This window comes from Arachis hypogaea, chromosome 16 (assembly GCF_003086295.3).
Source record: "Arachis hypogaea cultivar Tifrunner chromosome 16, arahy.Tifrunner.gnm2.J5K5, whole genome shotgun sequence".
Classification (NCBI taxonomy): Eukaryota; Viridiplantae; Streptophyta; class Magnoliopsida; order Fabales; family Fabaceae; genus Arachis; species Arachis hypogaea.
Genome location: NC_092051.1, coordinates 132,291,961 through 132,316,673, shown reverse-complemented (window position 1 = coordinate 132,316,673; position 24,713 = coordinate 132,291,961). Strand labels below are relative to the sequence as shown.

Below are 24,713 nucleotides of genomic sequence, written 5' to 3'. Positions count from 1 at the left end.
TGCAGTGCCATATATGCTTGGAAAGCTCTCGATTCCTACTTTCCATTGCTTTTGGAATCACCTCATTTGGAGCTCTGTAGCTCAAGTTATTCTTGTTGGAAGTATACCCCTTCAAGCTGTGAGGTGTGTGGCGCCAACGTTTGCCAAAAAGCTTGAGGCAAACGTTGGCGCAAGCTTTTGCTCCCTCCAGGGTGTAGTCAAGCTCCTCCAAAAGTTTGAGCTAAAGTTTGAGGCAAACTTTAGCTCAAGCTTTTTTGTCCTCTTTTGCTCTTTGTTTTGAGCCACGCTTTTCTTCCTTTGGGCCACACTTCTCTTCCTTGATTTGGTCATGGGTCACGCTTTTAGAAGCGTGGCCTAAGCCTCCAAAGTGTGCTCCAACTTCAAAGTGTGCCCAAAATTCCTCTTTTCTTCTTTTTAGCTTATTTTGTGCTCTTTTTGCTTCTTTTTCTTCTTATTTCCTACAAAGTTTATCAAATCAAAAGATCAAAGAAATATACCATTTAAACACCAAAGAATGCAATATTTAAGCACTAATCATAAATTTCTTGTATGAAAAAGCATAGAAACACATGACATGGTGACATGTCATCAGCTCACAATTTCAAAAATCAAAGGGGATTGAGAAACTGAGGTGAGATTGTGGCTTACCGATGAAATTGTTCCGATAGGTTTGTAGAGCTTGACGCGATGGACGCATGGTCGCGAACAGTGCGGCGATCGGAGCTCGGATGAAGGAGATATGATGGTTTGAATGAGGATTAAGGGTTTAGGAGTCTCCTCTTTCCCTTGGCTGTTTCAGCGCCCTTTTTGCTGAATGGGGAAGAAGGAAGCTCTTCCTTCGTTAAGTGTTGGGCCATTGGATTGGGTCACGGCCCCTTTTAGGCTCGGTTTAACCAATTTGATCCGTTCGACTCAATTTTGGATCAAAATCTTTGAAATTGGTGTTAAAATTCTTGTTTTAATGAGTTCTATCCTAATTTAATATAATTTTCACATTTTTAATTTTTCTTATTAAAATTTAATTTATTGACTAATTATTTACTAATTTAGTGGGGTTTATATTTATATAGTATATTTTTAGTACTCTTAGTATTCTTTTTTAGTATACTATAATTTTTTATTATTATTATTTATAATTAATTTTTTATTTAATTTAATTTACCTGATAAGATCAATAAATCATATTATAAAAAGATAATAAAAAATAATACAAAAAATTATAATTATAAAAATGTATAATGTCAAACAAATAATTAATAAAAAATAAAAATAATAAATAATAGAAAAAGAGAGTTCATATAAACAAAAATAATAAGAATTCGCACTACAAGAAAATAGAGTTATTTTAACATTTTATTTTTTAACACCATAATTAAATGTCAAAATTAATATATATTTTTGACAAATATCACAAATATCAAATTTTCTATATTTTCTTGATGAATAATTTGACCGTAGAAAATTACTCCTCAATTTTGATACTCATTTGTTTTTAATTTACTCCACTATTTTTCTTCTTCTTTTGGCTCTGTTAATTTTGACATCATACTGCTCTCAGTTTAAGACTCATTCTTTATCTTCAAAATCTCAATGTATTCTTTAGTTTCAAGATCTTATTTCATTCTTTGTTAAAATTTTTTGTTGAAAATATTTTATAGTCAATAAGTGTCAAAATAAATAGTATTTTTGACAATTAATAAGTATCACAGAAAATATGTTCTCAAAATTTTCTAACAAATTATTTTTGACAGCCAATATTTATCAAAATAAGATTTAAATTTTTTTTACAATCACTTATATGTTAAAAATACTATTTTTGACAAAATTTTTATTAACATATTTTCATAGTTAAAATAGTGTCAAAATTTGTTTTTTTGACAAATTTTAATTTTTTTTACACATTATAACCCTAAAAAATAATCTATATTGTTGTAGTGTCGATAAATAATATAATAACATGCATGAAAGATAAAGTTGGTAAAAGGTAAATAAAGATTAAGTATTAATGGTTAAAAGTCCGTTGGTAAAACGCAAAAACTCAAAATTATTGTTTGTTGTAAACATGATTTTAAATACAAAATCACTATAAAAAATTTACTAAACCAAAAATTAAAACTTTCAAGAAGTCTAAACATGTTTTTTTTTTTTTTTCTAACGCGCTTGTCATACACACCCTTAATTTCATTAAATTGAATACAAAAGGATGGAAAAGCTACTTGCGGTGGCATTCTAAAGGATCACGAGAAAAAAATTCTTAGCTTATTTTAGTGTTAATTTAGGCTTCTATATTGTAACCATAGCTGAATTATGGAGTATTTTTCTTGGTATGGATTTGGCCACTACAAGGGACATTACCAATCTCTCTATCGAGGTGGATTCTCAAAGGCTGTAGTTTTACTGTGTTTGCAAGACAATTTTAATCTTTATATAGCTACTCGAACTCTTATTGCAGTAATTGAAAATACATTTAACAAGTTTTTAAGCTGAGAGTTCCATAATGTATTTTGAGAAGTAAATGTTTGTGCTAATCGTCTTACGGGTAAGGGCTTGTTTGGATAGGTTCATAACTAATTTATTTTAATTTTTAATTTATAAAAAATGTATAATATTAATGTTTGGTATAATTTTTAAAATTAAATTATAACTTTCTAATAAGTTATTTAAGTGTTTATGAGGAAGTTAAAAAAATAATTTTTTTCATAATAAAATTTTTTTATTACATTTATTTTAAAATAAACACTTTTAAAATTAAAAAATCAAACACGAATAATTTATTTATAAACTATTTTTAATATAAATATTTATTATTTAAATTATTTTTTTAAAAAGAGCTTAATTAATCTTTTTATCCAAATTAAGCCTAGAGAATATATGTTGCAATTTGGTTGTCATTTTTTTTATAGTTTACCATCTTATGTTTTTTTTATGTGTGTTTAATATCATAAACACCTCTTTTTCTAGAGTAATTTTTGTTTAGTGTGTTTGGCCTTTATTAGCTTTGTTGGTCATAAAAAAAATAAAACAACCGTTTCAAGTATGACTACGAAATAATAGGATATATTTGGAGAAAAAGTAGAACGGAGAAAAGCAAATAATAATAATAATAATAATAATAATAATAATAATAATAATAATAATAATAATAATAATAATAAAATCCCACTTTATGTCACAGCAAAACTTCAATTGAAGCTCGATTTAAGGTAGATTAATTCCTAATCAATTGAATTGAAATATCGTGAAAGATAAAAAATAATTAAAATATTATTTACACACTAAAATTAATAATTAATTATTATATATTTGTATATAAAAATATATATAATTTAATCTATTTTTAAAATATATTTATATTTCAGTATATATTTTATTCTAATAGTTGATTTTGATGGTCGATACTTAATATGATTGAAAACTAATAATAAAAATATTATTATTGTTATTACTGTTGGTTGTTATTTTTGTTTTATTTATAAACTTTTCTCCATTTTCCGAATTGCTACCATATGATCCAAAGCACCAACAAACCTGAATAACATAAAAGGTTTATAGTACCGAAGGGAAACATGAATCGATACTTGGGGTTGGGGGCGCCATTCATGATCATCATCATCATCAAATTCTTAACGTGTGAGGCTGGTGGGGGCATCACCATTACCAAAATGAGGAGATTCTGTTGAGATCCTCTGTATGAATTTATTTATTTTGTATCATTAATTTCCTTTTGAAAATAGACATATTTTTTTGGGAATTGGAACCATTTGTTTCCTTTTGTTGTTTCAAATGGTTGAATTATCTCTATCAATGAGAGTAATCTTATATTTGTGCTTGCATTAGGTTAAATTGGTCATATTGAGCTGTAGGATAGGAAAATACCGTAAAAAATTCTTTAGATTTTTGTATAATGATAGAGAAAATGACTTAGTTTTTGGGTGTGAATTATGATAGGAGCTGATGGGTCATTGCCCATGTTTTGGGTTTAGAAAGAAGGCCAATAGAGGAGAGAAGCTCACGTTTCAACAAGAGGAACATAGCAAGGTTATTGAGAAGAAACTCCATTCTCCACACAATGTTTCTGCTGAAAAACCTTCAGGTCACAATGTCAAAATTCATTCATGCTCTTTGAGTTTTTTTTTTTTTTTTTTTTTAATGTTTATAACCTTGTTTTCATTATAATTTTGCAAGGTTACTATTTTTCCATTCTTTATTATTCTTTTTAAAATGGCTGCGGAATGAGCTACATCACTACTCACTATGATAATTGCCGTTTTAAAGTTTAGGATTCTTATTACTTTTTTGAATTTTTTTCATTCAATTTTTCCATATATATTTTGTAAAGAGTTGCCTATTTGGATGATGTTTTTGTTTGCTCTAACTTGGTTTAATTATTCTAACTACTTATGGTTAGAACAAAGTTTAGTTTAAGTACATAGAATTTAAAAATGTTGTAACTAAATCTGCATATTAAATAAAAATTTCAATTAAACTTGTAATCAAAATGAAGAATCTGATGAGATATAAACTTGTGAAAACACACAGGACTATTAACACCTGAGGCAACTTTTGCAACAAAGGAGATTGACCATTCTAATAACAAGGCTCATATATTTACCTTCCGAGAGCTTGCAACAGCAACAAAAAATTTTAGGGATGAAACATTTATTGGGCAAGGTGGATTTGGAACTGTTTACAAAGGAAAGCTAGGTAAACTAAATCAGGTACAATTTGATTTATCAAAGTTTTTAATCTCATTTTCTTTCTTCACAAACTCCCAAGCCTGGCTACTTTTCAAATGGATGGAAGTTGTACTTAATAGTAATACTTATTGGCCACTTGTGAGTAATTAACTAATTATTGATCAGATACTATATTAAAAAAAATTATATACACACAGATCTTCATATTATATCAAATTTTGTATAATATATATTTCGGCATCTGTACAGTTGAATTATTATAACACTAGCATATCAATAGATAATTAGATACTAGTATGTCTATTGATATATTTTTTTATTTATTAAATTTATATAAAAATAAAAGTAAAATTAGTTGGGATAATAAATTACTTATAACTTTACTAGGAGATTAAGTCTTGGGCTATATAATTTAATTTTGGATAAATATATGTGTAAAATGTATTGATTTATATGTGTAAATTTTAGTAAATATAGATGTAAATTATGTATTTTTTATGTATAAATTTTTGTAAATGTGAATGCTAATTATTATTAACTAAATACTAATTTAAAATGATAAAATTTATTGGCCATATAATATTATTAAAAAAGTTATATATACACCAATGTTTTTCCTATTTTCATTATATAGTGTACAGTGTACAGAAGAAGAATAGAAAGAAAAATATAAAAGCATAGAAGTAGGGGTGTTCAAATCCAAACTGATATAAATTAAATCGTTCATCCAATCTAATTCAAATCGAAAATCGATTAAAACTGTATTAATTTGGATTTGATTGGATATTATTTTTTACAAACCGTTGGATCGGATCAAATTTTGGATCTACTTTTCATAACCGATCCAATCCAATCCAAACCGTACAATGTAATATAATATTATTTTATTATTATATTTACAGTTATATTTATAACATGTTCAATTTATTATACACTTTTATATTATTCATGTACTATTATTATTTAATAAATATTTTATATTCAAAATATTATTTATTTATTTATTTTAACTAATTTATAATTTTATTTTTATTGTTATGTTATCATTGGCTTTTTAAGAAATCGTTGAGACTTGTTATGTCATTGTTGATTATTTAAAATTTGATATTGAGATTTGTTATATGTATTTAATTTTTTTAATTTACAAAACCGCAAATCCTTCAGATCGGATCGGATTTTTTTTTAAAAAAAACATCCAATCTAAACTGCATCGCAAGTAAAATTAGTGTTTGAATTAGATGAGTTTTTAACTCAAAACTGATCCAAATCACACCACAAACACTCCTATCGAAGAAGTATAAATAGTGATCGACAACTGCCAGCGGGAGTGGGACCTAATAAAAATTTTGATAAAAAATGAACATCTTAGCATGGAATGAACAGTGGATGTAATGATGAAATATTGTTGGTATGAGCAGGTTGTAGCTGTAAAACGACTTGATACAAGTGGTGCCCAAGGGGAGAAAGAATTCTTAGTGGAGGTTCTGATGTTGTCTCTTTTACGTCATCCAAACCTTGTTAATTTGATTGGTTACTGTGCTGAAGGTGATCAACGTCTTCTTGTCTACGATTACATGCCTATGGGATCCTTAGAATCTCGTCTCCATGGTAATGTATTATAACCTTGGCTTTTTTATCATCTACAATGCAACAATTAGTTTCTTTCTTTTCTTAAACTGATTTTCAGCCCTCTTTCAAATGGAATGGTAATGTTTAAGTAGCAACTAGTAAATTGAAATGCATGGAGTATGCATGGACATTATAAAAAATATAAAGATAAAAAATAATAAAAATAAAGAAATAAAGAAAATTTTCAATGCTCATTACAAACATAATTTTATCTTCAAATACTTAACAATAATAAACAACAAACATTTTTACCAAACATATTTATAAAACAACCAAACATATCCAAAAACTAAAAAATATAATTCATCACATTGTAAAAAACATAATTCTCAAACCTTTTTTTTATCTGTGATGGTAGATTCTGAATTGTTTGAATTCTACATCGAAAAGAAAAAAATAATTAAAAGTTAAAATCATAATAATTCACAAAAAATTACAGAAATAACAAAAATCAAATAATAGGAATCACAAAATTTAAAATAAAAAACAGAGAAATCAAATTACAAACAATCACATAAATCATAGAAATATAAATTATAATGAACAGAATCAAAATTACAAGAATAATCAGAATCAGAAATATAATTTATAATGAACGTAAATCACATAAGTTAGAATAATGCTATAATAATTAACAAATTCTTTAAAGTAAATTAAAATTACAGAGATAATATGATAGATCGGCAACTTATCAAAAGGAAGAGCAGCTGACGGCGAAGATCGCGCGAAGAGACGAAGATGTAAAGATCGGCGAAGAGGCTCCGGCGCGACGCTGCTGCCTCAGTTAGGGTCAGGCAGTGACGATGATGTTCTCCCCGGTTGGCCAAGAACGACGACGATGTTCTCCATGGGATGACTGATGATGAGACTTAGGCGCTCAAGGAGAGAGTAGGAGCTTGGCGTTGGCGGTGAGGGAGTAGGAGATGGCGGACGGCAGTGGTGACTGATAGTGATAAGACCGTGAGAGGAGAGGGAGTTTTGCTGAGCAGTGAGGATTGAGGAGAGAACGAGCTTCAGAGTGACTACTAGGTTAGGGTTATCAAATTCTCAACTTTGATATATATATAAAACAGGGGGTATTATTGTCTTTTCACATATACGAGATTTAAACGGATCTCCATGGGGTGGGGCCCTCTATCTCCGCCCCTGCCTCATAAAATAAGCGGGTCTCCTTTTTTCGTCCCTGTGGGTACAAAAAACCCTCCCATATCCATCCCCCAACAGATAAATTTTTGTGGGTATCCGTCCCTTGGGGGGTTTTGCGATCCCTAAGTAGGAGGAGGGACGGCAGAGTTGGTGTTAGGACTAACGGTGGATGGTGGCGATCGGGGAGGGGAGGGTGATTGTTGGAGTGAGAATGAGAAAGATGAGATGGTGATGATAATGACAATGATCAGGAATGGCAGCGAGTCCTCAGGGGCGAAGACAAGAATAAGGCTGATTAGCTACCACAAAAAGAGTCGTAAAATAATCGCTAATCTGACGCAAAATATAATTTGTGACGGATTAGCTACTGCCTAGTAACTAATGCTTTCCTCGCTAATTACAAGTCGCAGATCAATGAGGCAAACACAATAGTCACTAATTCATTAGAAAGTTTTTTAGCTACCGAATAGATAGTCGCAAATCCGTCACTAAAATAAAAGCTAATTTCATACAAGAAATAGACTAAAAGGTAGTCGCTAATTAGCGACAAACTCTACTACAGCAGAACCATCGCTAATTCCAAGCTAACTTCGTAGACAAAATGGAATGCTTAGTTGACGCTAATTAGCAAGGAATATTCCGAACCTAATTCGTCACAAATTGTCCGCTAATATGATCGCAAATCTGTCACATTTTGTAGCAAATCTATAGTTAATCTTTGAAAATCCTTAATCAAATTTGTAGAAATTTTGTCGCTAAACTAAAGCTATTATTCTATATGAGAAAATAGAATTATGAAGTACTCGCTAATTTGCTAGAAAATAATATGTATTTAATTAGTTGAACTACTATTATTTAATTAGTTGAACTACTATCACAAATGTCATCGCAAGTTCTTTTTAACCTAGTAACAAAAAAAAATTAGATTTTGTCACGCTTTTAAAGCGTGCCAAAAATGCAAAAAATGTAGCAATATCTTTTTACCACGCTTTTAAATCGTGCCAAAAAGTGGAGATACAACCACACTTTTAGAAACGTGCCATTAGAGTTGGTTTGGGCTACGCTTCAAAAGTTTGCCAATAAGAGACATACATCCACGCTTTTGAAGCGAGAAAATAAGAAAATATAAAAAAAATTGATTTTTTATTGATTTACATAATTATTTACATGCTATAATTATAATTAAAAAAATTACAATTCTATAACAAAACTAATAATTTAATTTACACACTGTGAATGTAATGCCAATAAGCCATAACAACCTCTTTGTTTCAAGCTGAAATATGGAAAAAAATGCTTGGCCCATTTTTGGTAAATTTACTGAGAAACCATCAATTAAGTGTTGATTATCTCATCAGTTCTGCAGATTACGTGAGGGACGATTTCGATTCCGACCCTAAACTTTAGAGATCAAAACAATACTTATCCCTTTCAATTATTATCAAAATTACTTATGACTCCTACTTACTTTTAAAATTTAATGTATCATTAAGCTTTATTTAATTACTTTTGGTAAAATAATTTTCTTAGAATAAATTTTTTAACAAATATATTAAATATAATTTTTCAAAAACTCGGATTGTTACAACAACATGAAATAAGGACTGAATAAGGACTAACATTTTTCCTCACAAATTAGTAGCAACATGAAATAAGTGAGGAAAGTCTATCAGTTGTTAAGCAGTCGCTAATCTCTCACTAAATAAGCTTTTGATTAGTGACTCAATTGCGACCACTTACTTCTACATTTTCTCGGTTAGTTTTGGATTTGTTAAAACTTTGCGACAGATTTTGTAAGGCCCCACATCGGTTGGGGAGGGGAACGAAGCATGCCTTATAAGGGTGTGGATACCTCTCTCTAGCATGACGCATTTTGGCGAGTGAGTGTGGGGGGCTTCAGCTATCATCCATATCGTCAAAGGCAAAACCGTGAGGCCTTGTGTGCCAAAGCGGACAATATCGTGCTAGCGGGTGGTCTGGGCTGTTACAGATGGTATCAGAGCCAGAGCCCGGATCGATGTGGCAGCAAGGGCGTTGGGCTCCCTTAGGGGGGTGGATTGTAAGGTCCCACATTGGTTGGGGAGGGGAACGAATCATGCCTTATAAGGATGTGGATACCTCTCCCTAGCATGACGCATTTTGACGAGTGAGTGTGGGGGGCTTCGGCTATCATCCCTATCGTCAAAGACAAAACCGTGAGGCCTTGTGTGCTAAAGCGGACAATATCGTGCTAGCGGGTGGTCTGGGCTGTTACAGATTTCTAACGAGATTAGCGAGTAATTTGCTACAAAATATGTAGGATATAGCTTTTGCTTTGCGACAAAATTGCAGTTGCCAAGTCGCTCGCTAAACTAAACTTGCGACAACTTAGCGACAAATATATTTCGCCCGCCAATCAGCGACTTGAAATTAGCAAACGAAGTGTGTCAGTTGTTAAACGGTCGCAAATTTCTCGCTGCTTAGGTCCTAGGTGCTCAATATCTGTATTTCCACTTTAGCGACTAATTAACAAGGAACACTTTCCTAGCTGAATGATTTATACATTGCAACGAGTTAGCGACGACTATTTTCTGTCGCTATCCTAATTTTGAATTTGACAATATTATGCAACAAATTAGCGAGAACTAGTTGCTCGCGAAAAGTAAAAACTTTGGTGACAAATTAGCTAGAAAATTGTCCATTGCAAAATGCATTTCAAGTCTTTGTAACGGATTAGCTAGTAACATTGTTCCTCACTAATTAGACTTTTTGCACAAAGTTTATTTAGCGACGAACTAGTGTGTGAATTGTTTCTCGCTAATTGTATATCAAACAATTGCGACGGAATAGTGACAATAATATCCCTCGCTAATTAATTTGTGACTAATTTGCTGGAACATTATCACTCACTAATTAATTTGTGACAAATTAGCGAGGAGATTTTTCTCGCTCTTTTTTAGATACAAAAGTTAATTTGTGAGAAACAAACTTACTCGTGAATCTCTCGCTAATCAGTCACTTTTCTCAAGTACGGATATTTTGTGACCGCTCATTAATTTTGTCATTAATGCGTCACTAATTCCTCGCAAGTTAGTGACGGATTAGTGACAAAAAATATTTCTCGCAAAAATTCGTCGCTAATTTGTCAAATTCTTGTAGTACATGCCCCCTCCCACGCCCCTGCCACTGTAACCCAAAATTCGTCCCCTTCCCCATCCCGTTCGCGTCCCATCCCCGTGGAAACCTTGTATCCACCGGGGATTGAGTCTCCGCAGATATCTGTAGATTTTAAAAAAAAACTAAAATATATCGAAAAAAAGAAAATTTTCCCTTAATTTTCATTTATGTTTAAGTGATTTTACACTTTGGGTGTTAACTTTCTTTGTCGAACAATACTTGTAGTGTTGGTTGTTCCTTCATTAGTAGTTGTCGTATCAGTTGGGGGTTCTTGTGGTTGAGATGGAAGAGGCTGCTGAGTATCTTGATCATTCGTAGCTATAGGTTCTTTCGACGGTGTACTTTTCTCAACAGTATTATTCAAAGTATCGGAGGAATACATTTTGTCAACTCTACAACAATATGATCTCTATAAAATTGCAAAACATAAACTACCAATAATCACAAGCAAGAATTTTTAATAGTATCACACATATGAGGTTTTCAACGTTAGGGCATAAAAATCACAGAAATAATGAAACAACGGATTCACAAAAATCACAAATTCACAACAATCAAAGATATACAGAAATACTTCAAGGTAAATAAAAATAACAGAAATTAACTTACCAGAAGGAAGAGGCTCTGACGGCAACGAGGCTTTGATGTGAAAACGGCGAAGAGGCTCTGACAGCGAAGAAGCTTTGATGTGACGACGGCGAAGCTCGACTGACGCGATGAAGATGGAGACACTTTTACCACAGCTGGGTCAAGTGGCGACGACGACGTTCTCCTCGGCTAGGCCAGGCGCACTGAGCGCGAGACGATGCTCTCCAAGGGATGGGACTTGGGTGAGCAACGACGCTGTTGCGGTGAGCCGGTGACCTCGAGGGTGAGAGGGAGAAGCAGTGAAAAGGGAGGAGCTTGGCAGTGAGAAGTAGGAAGTGGCAGACGACAGTGGTGACTGGTGAGAAAAGAAGGTTTTAATTTCAATTTTGCTGAAACAAAACTAACGACCAAAGTTTCTGTAGCTCATATATATATATATATATACGGGTTGGAGGTGAAAATAGAGGTTTTCATTCTGTGGGGACCCGTATATACTAAACGACTGATATATATATATATATATATATATATATATATATATATATATATAAGTCATTTCATATATACGGTTGTTCCCACAGAATGAAAACCTCTATTTCCACCTCTAACCTGTTTATTATACGGGTTCTGCCTTCCATTTTTGCGAGTACAAAATTGTTCCGATATTCGCCCTTCAGCAGGTAAATTCTTATGAGTATCCACTCCGTCGAAAAATTTTATCACTAACGATGATGTAGTGATGTATAGTTGTATTCGGATAATTTTGAAAAAAAGAAATTATCTACTTGTTGATGTCAAACAATTTAAAAAAATTATTTTAAAAAGTTGAAAAGTAAAATTAAATTAAATATAATTATGCTTTGTATACATTAAAAATAGTTATCAATTTATGGTCGATCGAGTATGAAAAATGTATTTATCATCTCCTAAAAAGTTTTATTATATTATAATAAATTTACTTGATTTCTCTAATACGAAGAGTTTAATTATTCTATTATAATAAATTTGATCATTCTAATATGATTATTTAATAAAAAAAGCATAAATTAATATATAACACTACAAATATACATAAATATATAATAATTAATTTATATATATATATATATATATATATATATATATATAAAATATTTTTAAATTAAGTGTTAGAGATGATTTACTATAATATTTTTAGTTTATGGTTACAATTTTTTTTGTCATGATTTTTTACTATGACCTAAAAAAATTTTTGTTCACGATTTTTTTAAAAATGATGATTAAAAATATTTATAGTCACAATTAAAAAAAACAATGATGACCTAAAAGAGTTTATAGTCACGATTTTAGAAGTGGTTTAAAGGTATTTATAGTCACAATTTTAAATAATGACCTAAAAGGGATCTATGGTAATGGTTTTTCAAAAAAGGATGACTTAAAAGAGTTTATAATCATAGTTTTTAGGAGTGACTTAAAGATTCTATGATAACAGTTTTGAAGAGTGACCTAAAAAAGTTTATAGTAACTGTTTTTCAAAAAATAGTTACTTAAAAAGGTCTATAGTCACGCTTTTTCAAAAAATAGTGACCTAAAAAGGTTTATGGTCACGGTTTTGGAAGGTGACCTAAAAGGGTCTGTAGTCACGGTTTTTCAGAGTGACCTAAAAGGATCTATGATCACAGTTTTACAAAAGGATGGCCTAGAAGGAGTCTATGATTACGGTTTTTAGGGTGACCTAAAGGTATCTATGGTCACGGTTTTGTAGAGTGATCTAAAAGGGTTTATAGTCACGATTTTACAAAAAAGTGACCTAAAAAAGATCTATGGTCACAATTTTAGGAGGTGACCTAAAGAGATCTATGGTCACAGTTTTGAGAAGTGACTTAAAAGGGGTTTATGGTCACGGTTTTGGAGAGTGACCTAAAAGGATCTATGGTCACGATTTTGAAGAGTGATCTAAAAGGGTCTATGTTCATAGTTTTGGACGGTGATCTAAACATATTTATGGTCACGGTTTTGTAGAATGACTTAAAAGGATCTATTGTCACGATTTTAAAAAAAATGACCTAAAAGGTGTCTTTGGTAACAGTTTTGGAGGGTGACCTAAAATGGTCTATGGTCACGGTTTTGAAGAATAAGCTAAAAAGGTCTATGGTAACGGTTTTTATGGGTGATCTAAAGGATCTATGATCACGATTTTGAAGAGTGACCTAAAAGGGTCTATAGTTACAATTTTTGAAAAAAAGGTCTAAAAGGATCTATGGTAACAGTTTTAGAATGTGACCTAAAAAGTCTATGGTCATGATTTTGAAGAGTAACCTAAAAGGGTCTATGATCATGGTTTTACAAAAGAATGACCTAATATATAAGATTCTATAATCACGATTTTGGAGGGTGACTTAAAGATATCTATGGTCACAATTTTAAATACAAAATAAAAAAATAATTAAAAATAATAATTAATTAAATAGAAAATAAAATTAAAAAAATATTTATTATGAAAATAAAAAATAAAATAAAATTTTATATAATTATATAATTATGATTTAAAAGAATTTATAGTTACCCTTTTTACTAGCTATGATTATGATTATGATTTTTTACCTTGATCATAGACTATTTTTTATAATAATTTTAAATATTTTACAAATATTAAAAATAAAGTATATTTTATTCTTAATTTTAATATTCTAGATACCAGTTGAAGATGCATGTTTGTCATTATGGGTTTGATAAAAATCGTAAAATTGATTGAAGAAAAGCTTACACTTTCCAAAATCATAAGTTGATATTTTTGTAATTGGTAAAACAAGAAGTTCTTATATTTGTACTTTTGACTTTTCAGAGTTAATTTATGTGGTTTAAAATTTTAGTTTTAATATAATGTTATATATCAATAAATATTTAAATTTACTTTTTATTATATTTTTATTTCTATTATGATTATTTTAAAATTTTATAAGAAATTATATCAATTATTATTTTTATAATAACTTATACTTATTGAAATTTTTTTTATTAAAAGTATGAGATGAATGCTTCCTACACATATTGTCAACAATATTTGTCGCCCTGCCATAAATTTTCATATAAAATAGGTTAAATTATTCTATCAATTCTAATAATTTTATTAAATTTATAATTAATTTTTTATATTTTAAAAATTTTTAATTAAATTTTTACATCTTTTAAATTTTATAATTAAGTTCTGCTAAAAATGTTAGAATACATGAGGGAATTGATATACAATTTAAAAAAAAAATATTTTTCGTATATAATCTATTAAAAATATATTTTATTAAAAAGATATTTTTATTTAATTTTTAAAAAGTAAATTAATAAACATATTAGTATATTTAATAAAAAAATGTTAGAAGACTAGTAAAATTTATTAATTTTGACTATTAGTTAACTATTAATATTTAAAAATATAAACTATCATAAAATATGATGCTAAATTACTAAATTAAAAAAATTATATTAATAACCAAAAATAATAAATTTTACTAATCTTTCAACATTTCTTTATTTAATATACTATTATCTTATAATATCATCATAGCAATCATCATCTATAACTTTAAACATAAAATTTTTCAAAAGTCCGGTATTTAAAAAAATCAAAGGAAAAACTATGGGTTAAGACTTAAGATCTCTCCTACATTGGTACATGATCTCTCTCTCTCTCTCTCTCTCTCTCTCTCTCTCTCTCTCTCACATCCTAGAAAATTAATAAATTAAACATATAGAAAGACATTCTAAGTATGAATTAATGTTAAGACTATACTTTACAATGTGAACGAATAATTTAAGAATAAGGATCCATGAACTCACAAGAGTGAGTCCCCACTACTTTATATATTCACTTTAGAGAAAATAAATATGCAAAAGAAAACACGGAGATAAAGAAAGGAAAGTGACATGGATCCAAATGTGTGGGTTCGTAGATCTCTACTGTTACTTTAATAGTTGAAAAAGCAAACATTCACAATTTAGTTCGGATAAAAGTATAGTCCAACTCATTTTTTGAGGTTCTAGAAATATTAGGCTAAGAAGAGAAGTTATCAATTCAATATATCATATATTTGGAATCATATTTTAATAATTTTATAACTTTGATGGAATTTTTATTACACCATCTCTATTCTAAATGCATGCATCCACACTCACTCAAATGCAACTTGATCTTATGCAGACACATAAAAATAGTCACTAAATTAATTATTATGTATTAAGTATGAATATATGTATTAATTAAGTCATTTAATATATATCTTATTACTTATACTTGTGTCTGATTTAATAATTGATTTTATACGTACATATTGTATTGTGATAAAAATACTCAAAAATGGGATAGTAATAAAAAATAGGCAATTTAAAAGAAAAAACCATGATTTGATTGTGTTTATTTGTAGATCTGCCACATGATAAAGAAGCTCTTGATTGGAATACAAGAATGAAGATAGCAACAGGGGCAGCAAAAGGAATAAATTATCTACACAATGAAGCAAAACCATCGGTTATATACAGGGATCTAAAATCATCAAACATACTTTTAGACAAGGGGTTTGTTCCAAAACTTTCTGATTTTGGGCTTGCAAAATTTGGGCCAACCGGAGACCAATCATATGTTGACACGAGGGTGATGGGAACACATGGTTATTGTGCCCCTGAATATGCCACAAGTGGGAAATTAACCAGGAGATCTGACATATATAGTTTTGGGGTTTTGTTGTTAGAGCTTATAACTGGACGCAGAGCTTATGATGAGAATCGTGGCCATGACAAGCATCTTGTTGATTGGGTAAATTCTTATCTACAATTATCAAAATTTTAAATCTCATTTAAGGTGGATATTCTATAATTATATAGATACCTTCGTATGAAATATATAGTTAATAATTTTTAGTTCAACATATTAAATTATCTAATAATTTTTAATTATCAATTTTATAAAGAAAAAAAAAAAAAGATAACTTACGCTTGTTTTGTAGGCACGACCAAAGTTTAAAGATAGAAAGAATTATTCAAAATTGGCAGATCCAAAACTACAAGATCATTATTCTGGATCTGGACTAACAATGGCAATTGAATTGGCATCCATGTGTCTCAGAGAAGAGCCACGTCAACGGCCGGACGCGGCGGACATAGTGATCGCTCTCGATTTCTTGTCTTCCAAGCAATACGTTCAGAGAGTACCTATCGATTTTGATGAGAAAGACAAATATACCAATGACTCTCCAAAAGCAATAATGACAGTTTTGACTAAAGATGTTCAAAGAGAGGAAGCTGTTGCAGAAGCCAAACTATGGGGTAAAACATGGAGAGATAGAAAACAAAATGACCAAAGTAGCCTTGAGGAAATAAATAGGTAGTAGTACAATTGATCTTTTGTACTCTTGTAACTGCCTGCACCAAGACGTCAAAGAAGGTTCAACATATTTCAAGTGCAGTTGAAAGAAGGTAAAAATAAAAATGAGGTAATTATTTGGTGTTGATTAAAGTGGCTAGTATAATGCACATGAGAAAAAAACCAAACAAAATTGAAAAATTAAACTATTAAATAGGGCAATTTAGATCTTTAAGGAATCTAAACTCAATAGAATTAGATTCTCTCAAATTTTGTTTTTCATTAGAAAAGATAAAATATAATTTTTCACTATACATTTTATACGTGAGACTAAGAAAAACATGAAAAAAAAATATTAAAAGATTAAAGATCACACTTTACACTTCAATTGAAAAAAAAATTGAGAGAATCCATTCTTAAACTCAACATCTGAAGTGTTGACATAAGTTTTGAGTATTTAAGGTAGATTATAATTATTTTTTAGAAAAACACTCACATACATAGTCAAATTGTATATAGAATACAAAGTATATTTATTGCCAAAAAAAAAAAAAAAGCAAAAGTAAAACAGAAAGAAGAGAAACCACACACATGTTTATTTTTCTTTCTCTGTATCTATGTAAGTTTGTAATATGTATAAAAAAATAATATTTATACACTAAAATCAGTTACTAAAATTAGCCACCAATATATTTATGTATAAATATATATATGATTTAATTTATTTTTAATATATATTTATATTGCAACATATATTTTATAATAATAACTAACTTTGGTGACTAATTTTAGTGTATACTAGCATAATCGATAAAAAAAAATACTTATTTTTTAAGCTTATAATTTTTAGTTGAAAGTTACTTTAATGATATTTTTATATGAAAATAATATAAATAATTGAATATATTCGACTAAATTATATATCTAATAATTTACAACGATATCTTTATATAAAGATATCTTCATTAAAATAGTCGCTTTCTGAGTTTTAACATATTTCATATCAATGGAACCAAATAATTGTTTTTGGTTCTACAAAATAAAATAATTAATCATATATGTGGGAAATTCACACCATGTTCATCGTGCCATTGTGGTTCCTCTTCAACATAACTAGATTTTGCCATTACTATTCTACATATGTCTATTTCCAATTTACGTGCGAATTTAATTCTCATGCACTTATAGATAAAAGAGTTTTACATAAATATCTAATTGTATATTGTTACATACATAAAAAAATTATTTTTTTTTAAATTTATCATTTAAAAATTTTTTTAAATACATAAATTTAAAAATAAAATATATTTTTTATTTCTAAAATTTATCAAAATTTTTAAAAATATTCATAAATTTTATTTTGTTTTAATTTTATTCCTAAAGTTATTGATTTACATTAAATATGTTTTTAACAGTTAAATTTTTTAGAAAGTTTAGGACTAATTATAACGTTCTAATTTTCAGTATATTATGATCATATTGTGTCACTAATTTATCACCCAAAAACTTTACTAATATTTATTATTAAACCTATAATCGTATTAGTACGAAATCATGTTTCAGAAAAACTTTTTTCTTTTTAACACAAAAAGAGTCACAAGAAAACTAACTACGCGTAAACAAACGGTGATGTAAAATTAAATACGAAAAACAATAACATGAACGTTATGGATAAGCATAGTATACATCATGTACACTATTTACATACATATATGATTATATACTGTCATACAAAACATAGTTAGCGTACAACTCTTCACAACTAATTACTATAGACACAACCAACCCTTTGGATCCTGGTCCATATAGCTAGGAAGCCTCTAATTTGGCGCCCGAAACTATCCTAGTCAAACTAATCATAACTTACTCTCTCAGTAAGTCTAATAAAAAAAGAGAGACTAAATACAAAATCTAGGCTAACAAAAGAAACTCTCAAAATCACGCCGTCAACTCTAATCATCAACTATCATCATCAAAGGAAGAAAGCTCAATCACATCAAGATACTCCTCTGGATCCTCATCATCGTCGTCAGAGATCTCAATAATCTCAGAGGAAATCTGGGCACTAATATCACTACTCTGATCCATGCACACAAGCTCACTAACAGAAGTCGTATGCTAATCTTCTGCCGAAAGTCCAGATGAGGATGACAAAATCTGCTCTAAAGGAGGATCTCACTCAGGTACAGGCTTGGGTATATACTCCTCCACAAGGTCACGCTCAAGAACAACATGATCCTCAGGCTGAACAGGATGATGATGAAGTCCAGGTCCATCACGGAACAGATGATGAGGAGCGTCTGGGTGAAGCCATGCTAAAGGGAACTCGTAAGGCATATCGGAGTTAAAAAGCGGAGTGTTAATCGGATGTCGAAATGGATGATCACGCAACACGTGCATATGTACCCTAGGTTCAGTGGCTACTATATAAAAACTATGTTGTACAGGGTCCTTATATATATATATATGGATGCTCCATCTCATAAAGCAGAACTCTTGTCTCCATCTGAAAGGGAGGAGGGAAGGGGTGAGAATTAGCGAGTTCTTAGTAAGGTTGGGGTAGATAATTAAGTTTAAGTTTGTATTATCACAGTTTTAGTCGATCGCAGCTAAACACAGGAAACCAAAACAATAACCAGTCACAGAAATTCAGATTAACAATAAATGAAAATGTTAAACACACTCAAGCAATCACAAACAATAATTCACAACACCGAACCAAATGCAAATGTACAAACAATGATTATGCATGTCTATTCTTATCGCAAGTAATGAGCTCATTTGTCGGTTTCGACCCGCACTCGACGCAATCCAACTCGCAAGTCGGATAAGGCATTCCAGCGACATAACTTCCGCAAGTTCTTACTTCTTGCAGGCGCTGATTGTCCAGCTAAAGCATGTGACCCTTTCTTCTGGAAGCCATTTCATATTTACGGGCGTCGTTCCCGCACAATCATTCACATACAAAATCCACGGCTTGTTAACATTTATCCTTCGACACCATAACCATACTTACCATTACTCTCTCGTGATCTTTCCATAATCACACGTGCCAATTTATCTTCTCTCTTTCTTTAGTCTTTTATTTATTTATCCTTAATAGCTCAAACTATCTTCACATTATTCTCTCACCTTTCACTAAGTATTTTATGGAAAGAGAATCATAAGATTCTTAAATTAACTTTGTGTCTCTAAATCTTTTAAAAGGGTACTCCTATTTATTCTGTTCTATCTTACCATTAATAATATCAAAAATAATAATATTAATAATAACTTTTTTAATACAAATAAAATAATTTAAGTAATAAATAAATAGTATTTACAACTTCCTTAAACACTCAACTCTTTTAAGTTTTTCTTCTAAACTTTTTTCAATTACGTTTTAAACCTTAAATTTTTAATTATTTTACTTTTAACCCAATATTTCATAAAATTATATTTGAAACCTCACTTATTTAATTATTCCTAAAGTAATCCTAAAATTTTATAAAATATCTATTTTATCCCTATACTTTATTTATTGTCCAAAATATCCGAAAATTTATATAATTACAAATTTTACTTCAATCTTTTTATTAAAATACAATTTTACCCTTTAAACTAAACCTTAAATACTGACCTCTCTTGTTTTCCAAAACCAAAACCCTTATTCCTTTTCCTCTAGAAATATTTACTTGAAAATTAATCCGTTTTCGAGTTTTAGGATTATCGATTTTTCACAACTTTTAATTTAATCTCTCAACCCTTTAACCACACAAATTTTACTTGATTTCAAACATAATTCTATCCCCAAATTATTCAAAATAATTTGGTTTTTGGCTGCACTAACATTGTCTGAACCATCATCATCATTAAATAATTAATATATCACAAAAATTAAACATAAATTCACTCAAACTCAATTAATAATCAATCACAATATCAATTTACTTATCCAATACAGATTTAATTGGTAAAAATTTACCAAAATATTAACTCCGTACGAAACCAAAATAACAGAAACTCTAGAGAAGCTTTCTGACTGAACAACTGAAGAAGAAAACGTCAGAAATAAGTTACTCTGCCTAAATGCACCTTCGGCCGAACCACAAGGGAGGGAGAGCAACTTCACCGTTTCTACATAAAAAAAATGATGTCAACGTGTAGAGGAGGAAGATAAGAATACTTTAATCGGATTAGATTTTCTATTGGAGTTACGGATCACAAGAAATCGAAGCTGTAAAACCCGCGAAATTAGTGAATAATTACTAATAAATCAATTATTAATCAAATAAATTATAAAATAGAATTTTATGGTTTAGTGAGGTAGAACTAATTAAAATAAGAATTTTGACACTAATTTTAAAGAATTTGGCCCAAAATTGGGCTGAACGAACCGAACCGGACAAACCGAGCCCGTATTCAGCCCAAGGCCCAACCCATTTCATTAATACTCATGAACTTCATCTCATTTTCTTTCCAAACACAAGAAATCATACTGGGAAAGGGGGAAGAACAAGGAGGAAACCTAAAACCCTCACTCCCAAATTTCAATTCTTTATAACGTTTGATCCGGAGCTCCGATCGTCGCACCGTTTGCGGCCACGCGATTGTAGCGTCGAGCTCTACAAAAAACACCAAAAAATTTAAGAGGTAAGTTACATTTTCTTTCCCAGCTACTCATCCCCTCAATTTCGAAATTGAATGAGTAATTATGTTGAATCTTGTGTAATTTCCGTATTTAGGGTCAAATTAGCTTGCAAATTTTTTTTGGGTTTGGCTCACTTGAGCTGTGGGCAAGGTAAGAATCCTAACCCTCTTGTAGATTTGTTGAGATTTTGAGTTTGGGGATTAATTATAGTGATATATGTGGATTAGATTGAATATTGTTGGTGTAATATCAAATTGGAGGACGAATTTGTGAAATTGGAACTTAATTGAGGAAATGGAAGCTTGAGATCAATTTTGGAAGCTAGGTTCATTGGTGAGAGGCTGTGGTTGATAGCTTGTGGTTCGGGAAATGCTTGAGGTGTTCTAGGTTTATCGAGGAATCGCCCAAGGTATGGTTTCAGTTTCTCGTATCTAAAATATAATGTGTCGTGAAAATGTAGGTTAGTGACCGTAAGATAGAAATTGAATGGTTGATGTTGTTGATTGGTTGAGGTTGATTATTATGTATGTGGTTAATGACTTTGGAGGTTGTGATTGAGGTTCTTGTTTATGATGTATGTAACTTGTATATGATAGTGGTTGATGTGTATAATGGTTAGTGAATTTGAATATTGTTTGAATTTGAATTATTGAGTTAAGATTGATGAAAAAGGAGAATTGGTAGGTTGTGGGGTGAATAAGGAGGCTGAAAATATGAATTTGGAGTGCTTGATGCTATTATGGTAAGATTTGGTTTGGTTTTAAAAAGTTTGAAGTGTGCATTTTTTGAAAGTTGAGGCTTGCGAATTTTATGAAAACTCTGATTTTTGGCCAACTTTGGTGGAGCATAACTTGGTCTTCGAACCTCTGAATTTTATCAAACTTATCTTGAAAGAAAATTTGGTCCAAGAGGTTTACACCGTTAAAAGAACGAAGGAAAAATATTTTAAAATGACAAAGTTATGTGCGATCAAATTTTGGTGTGCAAAACATAAATTCTGGACTTAGCAGCTTTTGAGATTTCTGCTAAGGATGCGTACGCGAGAAACACAAGCGACGCGAGCAGTCCGTTCGGGGTGGAACACTCGCGTACACGACCACCCATTTTTAGCCGTATGCGTACACACACAGCCCCTGTTTTTCTAAAATATGATTTTTTGTGTTTTTAAACAATTTCTCTATCTTTCAAAACCTTTATAACTCTCATTTAAAGCCTAGTTGATAGATTTTGTGTAGTGGAGTATGGTTGAGACTGTTAAAGAAGATATCTTGTTGGTGAATAAAGAGGTAGAGTGGAGATTTGTTATTGAAGGGTGCTGAAAATATTGAATGTGAGAACAATGATAATTGATTAAGATTGAATGAATGTATGTTTGAGATACCTGGGCAGTCGCAAGGATGGTGGTTCATCCCACTTGTTTCGGGTCAATGTTTGAGATTTGATAATAATGATAATTGATTTAGACTGGATGAATGTATGTTTGAGATACTTAGGAAGTAAAAAAGATTGTGGTTCGTCCCGCTTGCTCCAGGTCAGTGATTATGACGCTTGGGCAGTAGCAGCAGTAGTAGGGGTTCTTTCACTTGCTATGGGTTAAGCGGATAGTAGTAAGGGGGTTGTAGCTCAAACCCACTTGCTCCGCAATGGGTGTTTCTATCCCTGGTTAGCTACTAGAACGTGTCAGATTGGCTATGTAAGTAATGTAACTGACAGATGATATCATCAGCCATAGGACAGGCATGCATCATATACATTTGTGTGTCTTGTTTGATTTTGCATTAATTGGGCTTGCTTATATGATTATTATGCCTACTTGCTAAATTTGCTACTTGTTGTAATTGTATTCTACATGTGTTTGCCATTGTCTGCTTGCTTGTCTGTGTGGTTTCACCAGAGTTGGAGGTTTTGGAGAAAAGTATACTACGGAGGGTTTCAGTTAGAGTCTAGTTAAGATTTAGAACTTTAGATGACCTACCCTATTTATGGTTTACAATTTATTCTCTTTAAGTTTTATAATCTAAGTGTCGAAGTTCTAGGATCGCCTTCGGCTTCTCGGGATATTATATGTTAGAGATGTGGGCACTCTTACCATGCTGAGAACTTCCGGTTCTCATCCTATACAATATTGCTGTTTTTCAAATGCAGGTCAAGCGGTACCTCGCTGAGGCATTTTGGAAGCATCTGTCAGCGAAGGATTTTTGTGTTTTGGATTTATGTTTTGGTTATGTTATATATATACGGATACTCTTATCTCTCTGCTATGTATATATTATGTTTTGTCCCTCCTAGAGGTTGAATTGGAGAAACAAATTTTGTAAATAGTATTTTGGGTTTCTCATGTATATATATGTATATATGTTGATATGCTTTGTTCGGTTTTTAATTTCGCGAGTTGGGTCAGAAGTTTTGTTATCTATATATTGGAACTCCATTGTATATACCCATGTTTTGTTTTATTCTTTCCTTGCTTAGGTTACGCTAATGTTTACGTGAGTGTTGCGCTTTTCGATTTAACGTTTTGTTTTAATTTTTCTTCAAAGGCTCCTCGATAAAATTTCCTTTCAACTATATTATATATATAATTTTTCTTTTAGAGGTCGTAATACCTCACTACCTCAGTTTTATGACTTAAGCATGAGATTAAGTGTGGTAGGATGTTTCATTATTATATCAGAGCAGTTCGTTCCCATAGAGCCTGGGAATGGACTGACTATGCTTCTGAGCATACTCTGGCTGTGTGTACATGCTATATAGGATGTCTGCTTGACATATATAGCATAAATGTTCATGAGCATTACCTTTGGAGATTTGAAGTACTAGACTTTAGATATTAAGACTGATCACCTTAATATCAATTGTTCGGTGTGGATAAGATCCAAATGGCATCTCGTGGGAGCCAGTGAGGTAATATGGTTGATTCTCTGACTGCTGCTGTGCAAGCTTTTGCTAAAGGGATGGAGCGAACAAACTAGGAACGATGATGGAGGCGGTAATGAACCTGGTGATGAATGAAACCAAGGTATTAGAACTCGCGCAGCTAGAGTAAATGTTAATAGTGCTAGTTAGAGAGATAAAGAGACTCAAGGAGTAATCTGGTAGAGTAGACGAGTGATTAAGTCCTTAATGGTTTAGAATCAGAGTGGCGCTGTGAAAGCACAAAGATTTTTTGTGACTCTAGAGTTGTAATGATGGGAGGAAGAAGTCTTGGGGTATGAGAATAATTCGAGGATTAACATAGGATCAAGGAATAGAGAGTGAGAATGTGTGGATTAGGTTATAACAGATTGACTTAGAATAAGAGATTGAGGAATTGTTTAGTGATTGAGACAGATGAGAAAGAATTGAGATTGATTTCATTTAGAGAGAATCCTTGAATGGTAAGGAAATTTGTACTCGTTAAGAGAGTTAGACGAAGCTAAGAGTGAGACAAACGAGTTTAGCTTAGACTTGAATTGAGAATAGGATATTACATTGATGTTGGAGAATGGTAAAATGAATAGAGGTCAGTTGAATATGAGAGAGTGTATATGAAGAT

At 30.9% G+C, this 24,713-nt stretch overlaps 1 protein-coding gene across 1 annotated transcript; it reads left to right on the top strand.

Annotated features, from left to right (window-relative positions):
* Nucleotides 1-4,548: 4,548 nt before the first annotated feature.
* Nucleotides 4,549-16,741, top strand: LOC112757577 (serine/threonine-protein kinase PBS1-like). The gene is made up of 4 exons (XM_025806133.3): nt 4,549-4,718; nt 6,116-6,305; nt 15,614-16,002; nt 16,193-16,741. Exons 2-4 carry the CDS (start codon nt 6,185-6,187, stop codon nt 16,571-16,573), a joined length of 891 nt encoding a protein of 296 aa, XP_025661918.2. The 5' UTR covers nt 4,549-4,718; nt 6,116-6,184; the 3' UTR covers nt 16,574-16,741.
* The last annotated feature ends 7,972 nt before the right edge of the window (nt 16,742-24,713 follow it).